This window comes from Pan paniscus, chromosome 13 (assembly GCF_029289425.2).
Source record: "Pan paniscus chromosome 13, NHGRI_mPanPan1-v2.0_pri, whole genome shotgun sequence".
Classification (NCBI taxonomy): domain Eukaryota; kingdom Metazoa; phylum Chordata; class Mammalia; order Primates; family Hominidae; genus Pan; species Pan paniscus.
Genome location: NC_073262.2, coordinates 79,960,511 through 79,979,857, shown reverse-complemented (window position 1 = coordinate 79,979,857; position 19,347 = coordinate 79,960,511). Strand labels below are relative to the sequence as shown.

At 40.5% G+C, this 19,347-nt stretch overlaps 1 protein-coding gene across 4 annotated transcripts in view; it reads left to right on the top strand.

The window, feature by feature from the left end:
- The window catches only part of NFE2L2 (NFE2 like bZIP transcription factor 2), a 161,754-nt gene that overhangs the window by 78,828 nt on the left and 63,579 nt on the right, over positions 1–19,347 (top strand). For 3 of the 4 annotated variants that reach the window (XM_055108802.2, XM_055108800.2, XM_063595448.1), the window contains 2 exons: positions 1,813–1,908; positions 2,106–2,177. In XM_055108802.2, the coding sequence (XP_054964777.1) occupies positions 2,136–2,177 (42 nt within the window). In that variant the 5' untranslated portion in view covers positions 1,813–1,908; positions 2,106–2,135. The remainder of the gene's footprint in view (positions 1–1,812; positions 1,909–2,105; positions 2,178–19,347) is intronic. The other variant, XM_055108801.2, reaches the window with a different exon arrangement.

Genomic DNA, 19,347 nt, shown 5'->3' with positions numbered 1-19,347 from the left:
CTTTGTTCCTAACTCAGTATAAATCCATCTTTATTGAAGTATAGCATACAGACAGAAAAATGCACAAATTATAATCAGAGAGCTTGATGAATTTTCATAAAGTAAACACACCTACATATTGCTAGCACCCAGATTGGGAGGCAGAAACTACTACCATACCAGAAGCTCCCTTCATTATCTTTTCTAGGCATTATCCTCCCTCAAATTGACTGTAATCTTGGCTTCTAATACCCTAGACCAATTTGGCCTATTTTTAAACATTAGACAAAATGGAATGATACAGAGTGTATTATTTTATTACTGGCTTTTCCTACTCAACTATTTGTGAGATTCATTCATGTTGAGAGTAGTAATAGTATCTTCATTTTCATTGCTGTGTAGTATTCCATTGTGTGAATATAACACAATTTATACATTCTACCAAAGATGGACATTTGGGTTGTTTCCAATTTGAGATTACTGCAACTAGTGCCACTGTGAACATTGGTGAACACACACACACACACACATATTTCAGTTGGATATATAAAAGTGGAATTTCTCTGATGCATGGGGTTCAGCTTGAGTAGTACTGCCCAACAGTTTTTCACATCTTCATCAAAACTTGATCTTTTCCATCTTTTAAATTTTAGCCATTCTCTTCAAAGAGTAATGCAGTGTATTGAATCTCATTGTTGTTTTCATTTTTCTGATATCAAATAAACACCTTTTTAATTGTTTATTGGCCATTTGGGTACCCTCTTCTGTGAAATGCCTATTCATGTATTTTGTGTGATTTTCTATGGGCTTGTCTGCCTTTTCTTGTTTTTGTAGTCCTTTATTCTGGATATGAGTCCTTTGTCGGGTATATGTATTGATAATATCTTTTGCCACTATGTGGCTTTTTGTTTTTTTTTTTTTTTTTTTTTTGAGACGGAGTCTTGCTCTGTCACCCAGGCTGGAGTGCAGTGGCGTGATCTCGGCTCACTGCAAGCTCCTCCACCCAGGTTCACGCCATTCTCCTGCCTCAGCCTCCCAAGTAGCTGGGACTACAGGTGCCCACCACCATGCCCAGCTAATTTTTTGTATTTTTAGTAGAGATGGGGTTTCACCATGTGAGCCAGGATGGTCTCAATCTCCTGACCTTGTGATCTGCCTGCCTCGGCCTCCCAAAGTGCTGGAATTACAGGCGTGAGCCACCGCGCCCAGCCCACTCTGTGGCTTATTTTATTCACTCTTTTAATAGTGTATTTTGATGAAGACATTCATAATTTTGAATTAGTTTAGTTTATCAGATGTTTTCCTTTATGGCTTATTTATTTTGTGTGTCTCCAGTTTAAGAAATCTTTGTGGACTCCAAAATCGTGAGTATTCTTCTGTTTTCTTGTGAAACTGTTATTGTCCCACTTAGATTTACAATTTATCTAGTATTGACTTTTATGGATGTTGAAAAGTGGGAAATATAGTTTTGAGCCTTCCAGTTTCTATAATTCTGTAGAGTAAAGATGGAGTATATAGAGAAGGTAGTGAAAATGTATGCAAGAAACCATATCTAACACAGTTAACTTAGGTGACTGTTTATGCTGTAAAACAGTGATATGGTTAGGCTTTGTGTCCCCACTGAAATTTCATCTTGAATTGTTTTCGTTTTTGTTTTTTGAGATGGAGTCTCGCTCTGTCGCCATGCTGGAGTGCAGTGGCACGATCTCAGCTCACTGCAACCTCCGCTTCCAGGGTTCAAGCACTTCTCCTGCCTCAGCCTCCTGAGTACCTGGGACTGCAGGCACACGCTGCCACGCCCACTAATTTTTGTTGTTGTTGTTTGTATTTTAGTAGAGATGGGGTTTCACCATGTTGCCCAGGCTGGTCTCAAACTCCTGAGCTCAGGCCATCTGCCCGCCTCGGCCTCCCAAAGTGCTAGGATTACAGGTGAGTGCCCGGCCTCTTATCTTGAATTGTAATTCCCGGGTGTTGAGGGAGAGACCTGGTGGGAGGTGATTGGATCATGGGGGAGGTTCCCCCATGCTGTTCTTATGACAATGAGTGAGTTCTCATAGATCTGATGGTTTTATAAGGAGCTCTTCCCACTTTGCTTCTCTCTCCCTCCCTCCTGCTGCCTTGTGAAGAAGGTGCCTGCTTCCCCTTCACCTTCCACCATGATTGTAAGTTTCCTGAGGCCTCCCCAGACATGTGGAACTGTGAGTCAATTAAATCTCTTTTCTTTATAAATTACCCAGTCTCAGGTAGTATCTTTATAGCGGTATAAAAACAGACTAATACAAACAGGTAGCTCTAAATTGTGAGTTTTTCTTAACTCCTTTGATCTTCTGTGATAGCGATTTTTCACATTTCACACTTCCCTAATGCCAAAAATCCACCTCCAGCAGCTGTTTTGCCTCTTTCTTATCCTGCCCCTTGGAAGAATGTCATCATTATTGCTGCCACAGCACTGTGTTCTTTTTCAGAAGTTACAGCAAGAATTGGTTGGCTTTCTTTCTTTCTTTTTTCTCAGACAGAATCTGGTTCTGTCGCCCAGGCTGATGTGCAGTGATGGGATCTTGGCTCACTGCAACCTCTGCCTCCCGGGTTCAAGCAATTCCCTCGCCTCAGTCTCCCGAGTAGCTGGGATTACAGGCACAAGCCACCATGCCCGGCTAATTTTTGTATTTTCAGTAGAGATGGGGTTTCACCATGTTGGCCAGGATGGTCTCGATCTCCTGACCTCGTGCTCCACTTGCCTTAGCCTCCCAAAGTGCTGAGATTACAGGTGTGAGCCACCGCGTCTGGCCAGATCTGCTTTCAAATAAATGAAAAGAAGACCAGGGTTAGAATTGGTGGGAAAATGTGAATATTAGAATTCTTTTAAAGAAATATAGTTTTACCACATAGTCTAAGGTCGTGTGATCAAGTACAAGGCATTGTTCTAAAAGGCTTGAGGAAAAGTTGTTTCTCCTAAGAGGTTAAACAAGCTCATAACCCTACCTCTCCTCACTTGCAGGCACAACCACTTCCTGTGTTTTTTTCATGTGGAGCTACTGATGTTTTCTCAATCTTATATAAGATGTTATACAAGGCCAGATGTAGTGGCTCATGCCTGTAATCCCAGCACTTTGGGAGGCCGAGGTGGGCAGATCACCTGAGGTCAGGAGTTTGAGATCAGCCTGGCCAACATGGTGAAACCCCATCTCTACTAAAATACAAAAAGAAAAAAAATTAGCTGGGCATGGTGGCAAACACCTGTGATCCCAGCTACTCAGGAAGCTGAACCTAGGAAGTAGAGGTTGCAGTGAGCCGAGATCGCGCCACTGCACTCCAGTCTGGGTGACAAAGCAAGACTCCATCTCAAAAAAAAAAAAAAAAGTTATACAAAAGAGGTTTCAAGCGAGTTCCCTACCTTCCTCAGAATCAGATTTTTCCCCATAAGCTCCTCTAGAAATTATGGCATGGCTACTGGAACAGTAAAATATATCTAGAGCAAGATTCTTCTCAACCCTTTTGTGCCTTATCCCCGCTCTTTCCTTTGATATTTGGATATATCATTTGGTTCCCTAATAATAACAGCTGAAGTGGGTTGTGAAATATGACTTTTTTATTATTCAACCCAATTTCTATTCCATGGCCACATATCTCTGGGCTGTTAGGAAAAATCACTTTACGATATATTTTCAACTCATACCACATAGTAGCAGGATCTTACACAGTGCCAAGGCTTCTGGAATGGGGCAGGTATCTTAGCTGGTCCTTAACTAGTTCACAATGATTCAGCCAAGATTCATATACATTGTAGGGGTCCCATGGCCCTTTTATGTCTAGGACCTTCTATTATTTCTGAGTTACCCTATTGTTTCTGAGTTATGTTCATCTGCATAAATGCATCTGCATAGTCATTCCCCTAATTCCTACTTGCCAGGCACTCTTCTAATTACTCCATGTGCATTGTCTCATTTAATCCTCATAATAACCCTATATGACAGTGTTGCTATTATTATTTACATTTTATAAATGAGGACATTGAGGTTAGGTAATATGCCCGAAGCCCTTATATCTCAGTAGTGCTGAAGTTTTTGCTGTAGATTGACTCTCTACTCTTAAAAGTGTGAGTGCTCATTAATAATCCATTGGCACACTCACTGTGCTTCTCAAATCTTAGACAAACCTCTTGTCATCACCTTGAAGAATTCATCTTTGCAAAGACCCATTACACCAAGGCATGCCAGTCATCTTAGTTAATCTTCATATTCAATTCATGAAGCAAATATTTCTAGAGACTGGCTATGTGCCCAGCACAAGTTCTGATGACAGAATGGGATAAGGAGCTATAGTAGCACAAGAGTCCCTTTCGTCGAAATCTTAAAAGCAAATTTTGTCCAAGTTATCAATTTTATCTAATGGAATTTAACTAAATTAGAAAGAAACCTAAGTCCTTCAGTCACTAACCCATAGATTTAATACTTGGGACTCAGACATATGAATATTGTTGTTCTTGATGGCCATATTTTCTGGGTCATCTCCCAGAAATAGCATATTCTTATGCTAATTTGAGTGCTACTAAACCCAGAAGGGCCCACATTCACCCACCCCTCACTCCCCCATGGTTCAGTAGGCCTCAAGTCTCAATTTTCCAATTATCTAATAAATTGAAGGCTTCCATTGGGAGTAGGATGAGGATGGAATCTTAAGGAAATTGAAAGTGCCATTTCAGAGTCAATATAGTTTTAGTAGGTTTTAGGGATGAACCTGGTACCTAACCACTAAATATAAGGTTTTAAAGGAATCTATGTCCATGTCCCTCAAAAAACAATTTAAAACCCAGTCTGGTTATATTCCTCAATTAAGAACCATGTTATATTCCTTATATTTATTGGTACCTTAATCATTAAAAACTTGACCACTTTACAGTGAACTTCTAGTATTTTCTCTACTTTTTACTCTTTTAGACGGCAGTAGATGTTTCTGTCCTGATACCAGCTCTTGACTTGAGCAAAACCGTGCTTCTAGCTACTCAAGGGCAGACAGAGCTCTCTGGAAGGGACCATTGAAGAGTTTATAACAATGTTTTACAAAGTTCAAATTACCCTTGCTTATCTGGAATCTTTTGAAAATTAATCCCTAAGTGGCTGAATGTAAGAAAACTTACTGTGGGGCTAGTTTTACTGAAATATTTTGTCCTAGATTTTTGTGACCATGAGTGTCTCCTTCTCCCCTGGAGAAGGATATCTGTTCTATGTCATTCTCATTTCCTAGAGAGGAGAAAATCAGAACTATTTCCTCTACTCTGTCAGGTAGGTCTAGTCAAACAGTCCATCATTCTGATAGCAGAATATCAGGACTTCATAACAAGAAACATAGAATGCCTAACCCCAGAGCGTAATCAGCTCATCTCATTGCTTCCCCTTTAGACTAAGAGCAATTTTAGTAGAATGAGTTCCCTGGACATAGCACCTGCAGGATATGTGAAGGTGCTTTATAAATTTTTTGTTTGTTTGTCTTTGAGACAGGGTCTTGCTTTGCAGTGAACACAGTTCACTGCAGCCTCGACCTCCTGGGCTTAAGCAATACTCTCACCTCAGCCTCCCGAACAGCTGGCACCACCACACCTGGCTAATTTTTGTATTCTTTGTAGAGACAGGGTTTTGCCATGTTGTCCATGCTGGTCTCAAACTCCTGAGCTCAAGTGATCCACCCACCTCAGCTTCCCAAAGTGCTGGGATTACAGGCATGAGCCACAGCGCCCGGCCTTGCTTTATAAACTAAAGCAGCATATACCACTGCAGGTTGTTGAAATTTTGTCTTTATATTTCCTTTGCTTTTTAGCCTAGAAAGTACTCTGACCAGCAAAAACAACCACATTACACATTTTAAAACCATTGCTAGATTTCAGTGGTGGTGGTATGATAGTAGCAATAGCAAGAGAAACAAAAAGAAGAATGTAAGGGTGGGGTATGTGTATGTCCATGCCCATGTACTGGCTTTTCTACATGCTCCAAGAAGGTTTCTCAAAGGTATCCAGTGTTCAAATGGAAAGGAGCACAGATCAGATGGGGAATCTGCCCAGGTGTCAGAGAATTCATGTTAATCTTCTGGCCAAAATAACTATCCATTCCAAGTTCATGTTATTATTTTTTGAAAAAATAACAACCATTTTCATTGCTAATATTCTTCAAAGACTTGCAGAGATTTTACCCACTTCTGTAAAACTGTTTAAGATTTCTTAAGTTAGCTCTTAAGAACTTATCTTAAGATAGCTCTATCTTAAGAGCTGAGATAAATTCTAGTCAGGAAGTCAGAATGACCCAGAACAGATGCCCTTTCTCAATTCCACATTAATGGAGACCTTAGGCTGGGTTCCACCTCCTTAAAAAAAGGCAGGGCTGTGTATGGACCCAGTAAAGGGTGGAGAGACAAGGTTGGTAGTGACTCACTTCAGTTTTTGGAAGGAGGCGGATTAAGCTTCCACCCCCACAAGCCTAATGCTGGGAACTCCCACTTTGGAAGATGAGGCAGATCTTGACATGAAAGCAGTCTGAAGTAGCGTCCCACCCTAGAAAAGAAGTTACATTCATCGTTAGATTTGAGACTGCACAGCTAAAATGTAAGAAACAGAAGTGTCCAGTATATTCAAAAGCCTTAAAAGTGCACATTTTGTTCGCTGACCAATGTCAAATTTATAACTCTATCTTTAGGAACTTATTAAGCATGTGTGCAAAGATTAAACTACTAGGCAGATCATCTAAACTGTGTTTATCATAAAAAAATAGAAAACCAACCTAAGTGTCCAACAATACGAGTTTAATTAAATACATCCATATAATGTTATATTTTTCATATTTAAAATAATGTTATAGATACATATTTATTAATGTGGTAAGGTGTCTAAAATATATTAAGGACAAACACAGGTGACCAACCAATATGTACTTGATGATTCCATTTCAGTAAAATAAATACATGTGTGAGTATATGCATATGGTTTTAAAAGCTCTTAAAGGGTTTCTGATTCAAGGTGGTGGATTGACTACATGCATTTAACTTCCCCTTGCTCTCTAAATCTCACTAACATGATATAAAAATACACACACATACAGTCACAAAGAACACAGTTTGTATAAAAGTACGAAAAGAAATTCCCCCTGACTTTACCCCCCATCCAAATTCTAGGTCTTGCCTCCATCTCTAGAAATGGGAAGAATGCTGAGGAGTAAGACAAAAGAATGGGAAAAGGAGATTTTGACTTTTTTTTAATACTTTCTGTACTATTTGATGTTTTCATTAGTACTGTGTATTTTTGTAACTTTTAAAGTTATTGAAGGCTAAATTTAAAAGTGGTAATACAGTAGCATCACAGCATTTTGCATTTAGCTTAACTAGCTTTCACCTAAATTTGGGAAGGGTGGAGGGCAAATGAGAAAGAATAAAGGAAAGAGAAAAGGGAGAGAAAGAGGAAGAAAGGGAGTGCAAGAGAGAACATTTTAAATGGTGTTGTGATTTCTGCCTGACCTTTCTTCTTTCTCTCTCTCTCTCTCTCTAAGAGACAGTATCTCTCTCTGTCACCCAGGCTGAAGTGCCGTGGCATGATCATAACTCACTGCAGCCTCAAATTCCTGGGTTCAAGCCATCCTTCCCACTCAGCCTCCTGAGTAGGTGGGACTACAGGCACATGCCACCACACCTGGCTAATTTGTTTTTATTTTTACAGACACGGGGTCTTGCTATGTTGCCCAGGCTGGTCTCAAACTCTTGTTCTCAAGCAGTCCTCCCACCTTGGCCTCCCAAGGCAATAGTATCTGATCTTTTCAATTAGCTTGGATCTAACCCAAAATAACTCTGAAAGAGCTGATGTGAATTTGATCTATTTCTGGTCCTGTGTGCTCTTCATACGTTGAGTATCTTGTCATGCTAAGTGTGATTCTATTGTTAACAGGTCCTTTTATTTTTATTTGTTTATATACATTTAAGTAGCATGGCTTATAAATACAACTACTTCATTAGTTGCTCAACTAACAAAGCTTATATCATGCACATGTGTTGGGTTTTCTACATGCTCCAAGGCGCTATTCCAAACTTAATGATTTAAGGTATTTTCAGGGGTAATCCCATTCCCCTCTTAATTTAGTGGTTAACTCTCAGTAAGATGGAAAGCCAGTGCAGAAATTAGTAATCAGTGGTGGAATTCAGGTGTTTTTAATATTCTTCCTCTCTCTCTTTAGTTCTGTTTTCAATTTGGATAATAAGTATTCCTTTTGTAGTAAGAAAACTAGGCTGGGCACGGTGGCTCATGCCTGTAATCCCAGCACTTTGGGAAGCTGAGGCAGGCAGATCACGAGGTCAGGAATTTGAGACTCAGCCTGGCCAACATAGTGAAACCCAGTCTCTACTAAAAATACAAAAATTAGCCGGGCATGGTGGCACATGCCTGTAATCCCAGCTACTCAGGAGGCTGAGGCAGGAGAATTGCTTGAACCCAGGAGGCTGAGGTTGTAGTGAGCCGAGATGGTGCCATTGCCCTCCAGCTTTGTGCGACACAGCAAGACACCATCCAGGGAAAAAATAATAATAAAATAAAATAACATTATATCTGTATCTATCTACCTATTTATTTATTTAGAGACATGGTCTTAGTCAGCCTGGCTAGAGTGCAGTGGTGCGATCACAGCTCACTGCAGACTGGAGCTCCTGGGCTCAAGCAATCTTCCAACCTCAGCCTCCTGAGTAGCTGGGACTGCAGGTATGCACCACCATGCCTGGCTAATTTTTTATTTTTATTTTTGTAGAGACAGGGTCTCACTATGTTGCCAGGCTGCTCTTGAACTCCTGGCCTCAAGTGATCCTCCCCCCTTGGCCTCCCAAAGTGTTGGGATTACAGGTGTTAACCACTGCACTGGGCCAGAAAACTATGTATTTTTTAAAACTTTTTGAAATGGTAGCTATAGCTCTTATTCCACTTTCACCTGGATGATGAGCATCCAGGGACTCTCTTCTCTTTTCATGACTCAACTCTATTTTCATAGGCATCTCATTTCCTTCTTCTACCACGAGTGGAGCACTTTTCAGTGATAAGAAATCATAGCATCACAATTTTGCACCTGCTATCCATCCAGTTAGAAAACCCACTCAGTCCCAATCTGTGTCAAATAGTATTTATAACTAGCCCCTCAAATGATTTTCTCTTTTTCCTTGTGTAAAGTGCTTCCTGAAATTATAAGAAACTCAAATTTATATTAATCAGTAAGACTTTTTCTTCAGAATTTGAAATATACATAGAAAAATGTTGTTTGTAGCAAAAATGTTAAATAGACTACTATTTTATGATATAAATTAAAAGTCAGCCGAGAAACTTCAGATAGTGTAGATGAGGAACTCACATACTGATGATGAATCCATGCTTCTGGCTGCAAAATTGAACAAGTGGGGTTGGGCCATCCCCAAAGAACAGGTTTGAAATCCTGGAAAGACAATCAAGCCTTTATCTCAGGCCTGTGGGGTAACCAAATCCTTTGGATCCTTTTGAAGTTAGGGAGTAAGGAGCAGTTGAGGGATTTTTACTCTTTAGGGGACCAGGTCCTATAGAAATCTGCCCAGCCTGGTAGCCTAACCAGGTTGTGGGGTTAATGGTCCTGATCAGTAGAAAGTGAGACTCCAACACTGTGTGTTCTCTGTGGAAGATAGACACTTGGATAGATACTTAATGACAAGTTAGGGACCCAGTTTTTGTTTGTTTGGTTGGTTTTTTTGTTTGTTTGTTTGTTTGTTTTGAGACAGAGTTTCCTCTGTCATCCAGGCTGGAGTGCAGTGGCGCCATCTCAGCTCACTGCAACCTCCACCTCCTGGGTTCAAGCAATTCTCCTGCCTCAGCCTTCTGAGTAGCTGGGATTACAGGTGCCTGCCAACATGCCCGGCTAGGGACCCACTTTTAATACCTTATTATGTGATGCAGAACAATTTCTTTAATCTCATGGACTCTTATTTTTATAGATTTGAAATGGAAATGATGTTGTTTATTCTGCAAATTAAATGAGAGGCTCCCTATAGGTATACAGTGCTGAGGTCCTAATGGATAAGAACAAACTTTAAAGCATTTAAGATAAAAAGGATAAAATACATCCTGTCTATAGTACAGTTGTTGGGTCTTTTTTAGTGTGAAAAGAGGTAGATAAGCAGTTCCTGAGGAGACCAGTGGGAAGCCTGGAAAGACCTTCGTGTTCTCCTTTAGTATTTTGTAACTTGTTTACTTATTAAACTAATGCCTAGGCAACAAGAATAGCATTTTTCTTGCATGGAATCCATCTCTAAGAAAACATACACCTGGAAGCTGTCAACAACAATATGCCAACAAGCCAGGGTGAACCCATTGACAGAGTTGGCATGGATCAGCTTTAATCCTTCCTCAGGGCACTGAAGCAAAGGACTTAGAAGAGTACTTGTCAGGGGTTCTCACAGGAATTCCACTCTGCCTGGCTATCCAAAGATCACAGCCACCTCCCCTGTCACCTGACATCAGGGCTCCTAAGGATGCTTTACAGAAAGCTCTGCTGAACCAAACTCAGGAGATCTCAAATAGCACAAGTCCAGATATAAATTCTGAAAATCCTTCTTGAGATGAAAATCTCTCTCCCCAGATCCACCAAGCTCTCTGATGACATGCCAACTTGGTCTCTTTGTTCATTATCTCCAAGATCTCAGGCTGGCTGCTAAACCACTGAAGCAGCCTCCTTACCTGATGTCCCACTTATACCCCCAAACTCAACACAACTTCTCTAGGATATTCTGTCCATTGCACCATTTTACCCCAAATTCTTAGGTGTACTAAAGTTTTGTTCCAGCTTGGATTGTGCACAGTAACTCCAATACTATCTTCACCACTATTCCCATGCCTCACCCCCACTAAGCCTGCTGGGCTGGGCCTGTACTGAATCTCCGCACCACCTTCACTCACTCCACCCTACCTCACCATCTTTGTTGGATCACTGCTCACTTGCAGAAAGTCAAGTGTAAACACTGCTAGTCATTTCCACTCTTTTTGGTCTTTAATCACTCATGATAGCCCTTTAACATGTCCCTTAGACTCTATGATATTTGATAGTAAAAGAGGTATTGAAAGCATATTTCCTGGTCCTCCTGCTTTCAGATTCTTCCTTCTGTCCCTACTTCTGAGATGGAGACTGAGTAGGGAGTCACCAAACTGATCTGGAGAAGATGAACTAGATATGCTCAGATTATGGACCCTGGCCTCAGTGGGGAGAAACTGGAATTCTAACCCACCAGTCCAACTGTCATATCCAATTTTAAACTCTGGCTGGGAACCATGGCTCACACCTGTAATCCCAGCATTTTGGAAGGCCAGGCAGAAGGATTGCTTGAGTTCAGGAGTTCAAGACCAGCCTAGGCAACATAGTGAGACACTGTCTCTACAAAAATAAAAATAAAAAACATGTCTGGCAGCAGACTTCTCAGTGGAAATCTTACAGGCCAGGCGAGAGTGGCATGACATATTTAAAGTGCTGAAGAAGAAAAAAAAACTTTTATCCTAGAATAATATATCCAGGGAAAATATCCTTCAAAGATGAAGGAGAAATAAAGATTCCCAACCAAACAAAAGTTGAGGGATTTCATCAACACCAGACTTCTCCTACAAGAAATGCTAAAGGGAGTTCTTCACTTTGAAAGAAAATGATGTTAAGGAGCAATAAGAAATTATCTGAAGGGGCTGGGTGCAGTGGCTCATGCCTGTAATCCCAGCACTTTGGGAGGCCGAGGCAGGCAGATGACCTGAGGTCAGAAGTTCAAGACCAGCCTGGCCAACATGGCAAAACCCTGTCTCTACTAAAAATACAAAAAAAAAAAAAAAAAAAAAATTAGCCAGGCGTGGCAGTGCATGCCTGCAATCCCAGCTACTCGGGAGGCTGAGGCAGGAGAATCACTTGTACCTGGGAGGCGGAGGTTGTAGTGAGCCAACATTGCGCCACTGCCCTCCAGCCCAGGCAACAGAGTGAGACTCCGTCTCAAAAAAAAGAAATTATCTGAAGGTATAAAACTCACTGGTAATATTAACTACACAGACAAGCACAGAATATCATGACACTATAATAGTGTTACATAAACTACTCATATCTTGAGCAGAAATTCTAAAAGGTGAATCTATCAAAAATAGTAACTACAACTTTTCAAGACATAGATAGTAGAATAAGACATAAATAGAAACCATAAAATGTTAAAAAGTGGGGGCAATGTGGTGTGGAGTTTTTATTAACTTTCTCTCCTTTGTTTTTGCAATTAGTGTTAAGTTGTCATCAGTTTTAAATAATGGGTTATCAAGGAGGATCGCTTGAGCCCAGGAATTTGAGACCAGCCTGGGCAACACAGTAAGACTCTCTCTCTATAAAGAAAAAAAAATCAAAAAAAAAAAAAGAGAAAACAAGACTCAACAATCTGTTGCCTACAAGAAACACTCTTCACCTATAAATACACACATAGGCCTAAAATAAAGGGATGGAAAAAGATATTCCACACAAATGAAAACCAAAAAAGAGTAGGAGTTGCTATATTTCTATCAGATAAAATAGATTTCAAGAGAAAAATATAAAAAGAGACAAGATTATTATATAATGATAAGGAGGTCAACTCAGCAAGAGGGTATAACAATTATATATGCACTCAACACTGGAGTACCCAGATAAAAAAAGCAAGTGTTATTAGAGCTCAGGAGAGACATAGACCCCAATACAATAATAACTGGGGACTCCAACACCACACTTTCAGCATTGGACAGATCATCCAGACAGAAAATCAACAAACATCCAACTTAATCTGCACTATAGACCAAATAGACCTAATAGATATTTAAAGAACATTTTGTCCAACAGCTATAGAATACACATTCTTCTCCTCAGCACATGGATCATTCTTGAGGATAAACCATATGTTAGGCCACAAAACAAGTCTTCAAAAAAAATTTTTTTTAAATTAAAATCAGGCCAGGCATGGTAGCTCACGCCTGTAATCCTAGTACCTTAGGAGGCTGAGGCGAGTGGATCACCTGTGACCTATTCATATAACGGACACTACATAACAAGGAGAATGAAGGAACTAAAACTTTGTGCAATCACATGTATGAATCTCACAAACATAATGGTGAGCAAAGTAAGCCAGGCACAAATAAGAACACATTATATGATTCCATTTATATAAAATTGAAAATCAGACAAAATAAATCAGTGATGTTGGAAGTCAGGATGGTGTTTACCTGTTGGGATGGTGGAGATAGTAGTGACCAAGAGGAAGGCACAAGAGCTACTTTGGGGTGGTAATATTGTTCTTTTCCTTGATCATACTCACATAGGTTACATAGGTGTTGATTTTGTGAAAATTCATTGAACTGTAAACTTACCTACTTTTCTGCATGCATGTTATCCTTAAAAAGTTTACCAAATTACCTGTACATCCTTATGATAGGAAATCTAGACAATAGAAACTATATAGTGTTAAAAAACAGTTTTCAAAATAAGGAAACATTATGACTATCATATAAATATAAAATGAGCACATCAAAGATTTTATTTAACTCATTAATTAATGAGAAAACCAGTAAGGTGTTATAGCTGGTTCAAATGGATTTGATTTACAGAGATCTATATTACCTGCCAGACAAAATTTATTTGCATTGACATGAACAGGGATCATTTCCAGTTATAACAGGAAACATTTGCATTAATGTCAATTTTCTACATCTTCACCTCTTTCTCTACAGAGTTATAAATAGTCTAATCAAAGACTAGTCGAAGACAATGAAAGTAGAAATTAATGGATGCACTAATTAGGATACCCACTAAATTTCAAAGGCTTTCACATTTTTACTTACAATAGAGTAAAATCAAAACAACCTGTAATCCTTCTATTCAGGAGTAATCTATATATACACAATTTTGTGCCATATTTTTAAATATTACATAAGAATTGTCTTATATCTAGAGCAAAATTACTTAAGTAAAATTTTTAGAAAACAACTTTTCATATTGAGTACAAAGGTTTTTTTCCCCTTTGTTCTAAAAATCCTCTGTTCACATTTCTGGTTATTTCCTTAACATATTTTCTTAGAAGGAAAAGTATTGGATCAAAAGATATGACCATTTTTAAGACTCTTGATACATATTGCCAAGTTGTTGTGGTGGTGGTTGTTGTTGTTGTTTTGTTTTTGAGACAGAGTCTCGCTCTGTTGCCCAGGCTGGAGTGCAGTGGCGCAATCTCAGCTCACTGTAACCTTTGCCTCCGGTTTCAAGTGATTATCCTGCCTCAGCCTCCTGAGTAGCTGGGACGACAGGTGTGCACCACCACGCCTGGCTAATTTTTGTATTTTAGTAGAGATGGGGTTTCACTATGTTGGCCATGGTCTTGAACTCCTGACCTCAAGTGATCCACCTGCCTCAGCCTTCCAAAGTGCTGGGATTACAAGTGTGAGGCACTGTGCCCAGCCTTATATTGCCAAGTATTACAGAAATACTTTGCAGCACATAATTAGGTTGGAGGGTGAGAGGAAGCAAAAATCTTTCTAAGCTACTTTCATACTCCCAGAATTACTCCTGTCCGTAAGATTTCCAGGAGTAAAACATGTTTATAGTTTTGCAACTACCCACCGTCTACCTTTTTCTCTTCCTTTGCTTTTGGACTTTGAGCAAAAACCCAGTACTTGCCTAAGGAAAAAGTGTGGGTTGGCACAGCAAACCACAAAAATCTCAAGTTCTAACCAAATTTAAGGCTACAAGACGCCTCCCTGCACTGATGGCTTCATCTGTATTAGGTTATAAATCCCTTGAGGAACTTTCTAGGACCCAATTCTAGCCCTACTTCCCGTGTTTACACATATTTTCTGATCTGTTTTGCCAGTCTTGATTTAAAATATTCTGGCAGCCGGGCGTGGTGGCTCACGACTGTAATCCCAGCACTTTGGGAGGCTGAATCAGGTGGATCACGAAGTCAGGAGATCAAGACCATCCTGGCTAACACGGTGAAACCCTCTCTTTGCTAAAAATACAAAAAATTAGCTGGGCATGGTGGCACACGCCTGTAGTCCCAGCTACTAGGGAGGCTGAGGCAGGAGAATCGCTCGAACCCAGGAGGCAGAGGTTGCAGTGAGCCAAGATCGCGCCACTGCACTCCAGCCTGGGCGACAGAATGAGACTCTGTCTCAAAAAATAAAATAAAATAAAATAAAATATTCTATAAGCCACATATATCTAACCATGAGACCCAACTTAATTCAACTATTCTATCAATTGCCTACTGAGTGCCAGGAACTGTGGTGTACTAGGCCTAGAGTAAGTCGTGAGCAAAACAGACTTTTTCCTGCTATAGGAGCAGAAAGGTGTAGTACCTTTCTTCATCCATTATAAGTGTTACAGTTGACACTCCTATAACAAAAGACAGATTAACAAGAGAAAAGCATAACAAATTTATTTAACCAAAGTTTTACATGAAATGGGAGCCTTTAGAAATGAATAGCCCCCCTCCCCCAAAAAATGAAATGAATACCCAAAGATGCAAGGAAAACTGTGTTTTTATGCTGAGGCTCGATGAAGAATGGACAGCCATGTAGAAATGTGACTGGACGAGAGAGTATGATCTTACTGTAATAGACTGAGGAAGAAACCCAGCAAGGCCTGCCTTTCTGTTTAGGTTCTTCTGGATCTCTTTATGTAGCATTCCTTCCTCCTGAGTATGGGTAGGACCCCTCTGGAATGAGAGTCTCCAGGATAAAAGGGAAAGAATGACCCAGAGGTTTTATGGCTTGCTTTGCAGAAGAGTGGTCCTAGTGTCTAGGACCTGTCTTGGCATAGAGAAATTCTGATTTCTATCCTTGTTTTAGAGAAGAAAAAGAGACAAGAGACAGGAGAGCAGAAGAGGGTCAGAGAACACTTTATTCCAAGGTCCTTCCAGAGTCCCTTAGTTTAAAGTACTCAGCCAAGGGCCGATCATGGTATCTTACACCTGTAATCTCACTACTTTGAGAGGCTGAGGCGGGAAGATCACTTGAGGTCAGGAGTTTGAAATCAGCCTGACCAATATGGTGAAACCCTGTCTACTAAAACACAAAAATTAAAAACACAAAAATTAGCCAGGCATGGAGGCGGGTACCTGTAATCTCAGCTACTTGGGAGGCTGAGGCAGGAGAATCGCTTGAACTCAGGAGGCAGAGGTTGCAGTGAGCCGAGATCGCACTATTGCACTCCAGCCTGGGCGACAGAGTGAGATTCCCTCTCAATAAATAAAAAAAAAAAAATAAGTAAAATAAGTAAATAAATAAGTAAAGTACTCAGCCAAGTGAGGTGCCATACTTTGGAGTAACATGTCCTGAGTCCTGACACTGTGCTGAGGATTTAGAAAGTATGATTACCATATACTATATATAAAATATAGCCATATATATATAGAAGGAGCATTATACATTTTAATGTCAAGCTATTTATTATTTTGTTTTATTTCTTTATTTTATAGAGACAAGGTCTTATTATGTTGCCCAGGTTGGAGTGTCTATGCATAGGGCGCGATCATAGTGCACTGCAGCCTTCAACTCCTGGCCTCAATGGATCCTCCCGGCCTCATCCTCCCAAGGCTATTTATTATTTTGTTATATTGGTAGGTAGATCTCTTACCAACTGGATAAAATGCTCCTTGAAGGCAGGGGCCATGTCTTTACTTCTCTGGTATACTCCAAAGTGCTGAGCATTTAATAGGCATCCAGTGGAGAGCAACCCAGTTGAAAACATTAGTGCCTCATGTCTGCATGAACCAAGCTTGCCTTCCAGCTCCTCACAGAATCTCTGTGGGAATAAGTAACATGATTGGAAAACATGAAATAACTTACTATGTAAGTGATCATTTTACACTTTATATCATCACCAATAGGTGGCACCATCAATTTTAAAATTACGTAGCCCAAAATTGTACATATTTATGGTGTTTGTTCAATAGATGTTCATTGGACTCCATGTATGTAGAAACTTCTCAGCTCGCCACTACCACCAGAGTAAAAATAAAAGTATTACAGACACGCTTTATCATACTTTCTTTTCTAGTAATACCCTAAAAAACATGTATTTCCACTTTCAGATTTCATCCCCGTTTTAAAAAAACAACATCTAAATCTTGGATAACACAAAAACAACGGTTTTACAATTTTGTCCTTTTGCGTTTGTGTGTATGTGTGTGCATTCCAACCCAGCTTAATATCTTATTGTAAAAGGGAAAAAGGGATGCAAAAATAAATAAAAAGCAAATTTAAAAACCTGGGTTTTAGTGGGGGAAGGGGACCTATCAGCAGAATTTAACCCGAGTTGGCTTTCAGTTAACACAATTTACCACTCCTCTCTTTCTTTCCTTTTGGAAGATAAAAAAAGTTTGATTCAGGCACAGAAGAATTATTTCAACAGCTTCCAAGGCCGCATAATCCCATCTGGAGATAATAAAAGGCCCCATTCCTCTGTATTTATTTCAAGAGGTTCGTTCTTTGGAATGACCTGAGGTTGCAAACTGTAGAACAGTTGCCAGCTGAAGAGAACTGCAGCTTGAATGCTACTCAGGAAGTCTCTATGGACCTGGGATAACTCCTCTGAGATTTCCTTAGTGTAGAAAGAGGCCCCTGTGCCCTTCCTTCTCTACAAGATGAGGGCAAAAAAGGGACAAAAGAGAAAAAGAGGGGAAAGGGAGCAGTGAGGAAATTAAACTGCAGTATTTGCATCAAACACCATATAATAGTCACTAATTCACTAATTTATCCACCTACTGCTGAGAGAATAGGAAACTCTGCCCAAGTCTGCCTTTTTTTTTTTTTTTTTTTTTTTTTGAGACGGAGTCTTGCTGTATCGCCCAGGCTGGAGTGAAGTGGCGCGATCTCGGCTCACTGCAAGCTCCGCCTTCTGGGTTCACGCCATTCTCCTGCCTGGGCCTCCCGAGTAGCTGGGACTGCAGGCGCCCACCACCATGCCTGGCTAATTTTTTGTATTTTTAGTAGAGACGGGGTTTCACCATGTTAGCCAGGATAGTCTCGATCTCCTGACCTCATGATCCGCCCGCCTTGGCCTCCCAAAGTGCTAGGATTACAGACGTGAGCCACCGCGCCTGGCCGTCTGTGCCTCTTTTTACTGAATGTCTTTAAAGTGCGATGAATGGCATTAGGGAGTTGGGAAGATGCACAGAGGGAACATAGAAGGGTTTTTGTCATTCAGGAGCTTCCAATCTAGTAAACCATAAGAGTGTCTTGTATAGTGGTGGTTAGAAAGGCAGGCTGCTTTATTCATTTGTACCACAACTCCACCACCTATGCACATTTGTGCTAATTTCAAGGAAAGGGGAATATGGATCCAACTTTACACTACTCTGCAAAAAAGAAAAATTACCTATCCTCCTCTGATGTTTTTAGAAATTCGAAATAAATTTTAAATGAAGTAAAGCAATGAGGCAAAGTTTTTATTTCAAACCATGAGCCCTTCTCTCCCCACTAGTTGAGAATCTCTATGATACTTATTCAATGTGATGAAAGATTGCTCAGGCTCAGAAAGGGGCAAGTTATGATTGGAGACAATGACTTTGCAACATAATCAATTCATCTAGTTTTGCTATTACCTTGACAGCCTAGGTCCAGGAGCAGGGAAATTAGATGGTGTCCTATTCAGAGTTGGGAATGGCAAGACTGGCTCATGGGCCAGGGATGATGAAACCAGCATGCTGGTCAAAGCCTTTGCTAAATATCTCCCCATGGAGTCCAGGCTCAGAAATGGCTGTCAAGCCTTTTGCAGCCCTTCCTAGGCTGCCATAAAAATGTACCACCAGGCGGCTTCAAACAACAGAAATGTATACTCTCACAGTTCTGGAAGCTAGAAGTCCAAGACTAAGGGATTGGCGGGATTGGTTTTTTCTGAGGTCTCCAAAGGAGAATCTGTTTCATGCCTCTTTGCCAGCTTCTGATGGTGGCTGGCAATTGCTGGTATTCCTTGTCTTGTAGATGCATCACTCACATCTCTTTCTGCATCTTCACATGATGTTCTCACTATATTTCTGCATCTTCGCATGGTCTTCTTCACGTGGACATTAGTCTTGTTGGATTAAGGGCCCACTCTACTTCTCTAGTATGACCTCATCTTAATTAGTTACATCTACAATGACACTATTTTCCCCAATAAGCTCACATTCTGAGGTACTGAGGGCTAGGACTTCAACATATTTCACCGAGGGCACAAAATTCGGCCTGCAACAGGCCTGATGGCAGGGAAGAGAGCTGAGTGTTGTAGGGGGAGAAGGAGGGACTAAGGGCTGGTCAGAGTGGCAGGGAGTACAGGGTGGAATTCTCAACACTCAGGAATGGTGGAGGTGGCTTTGGTC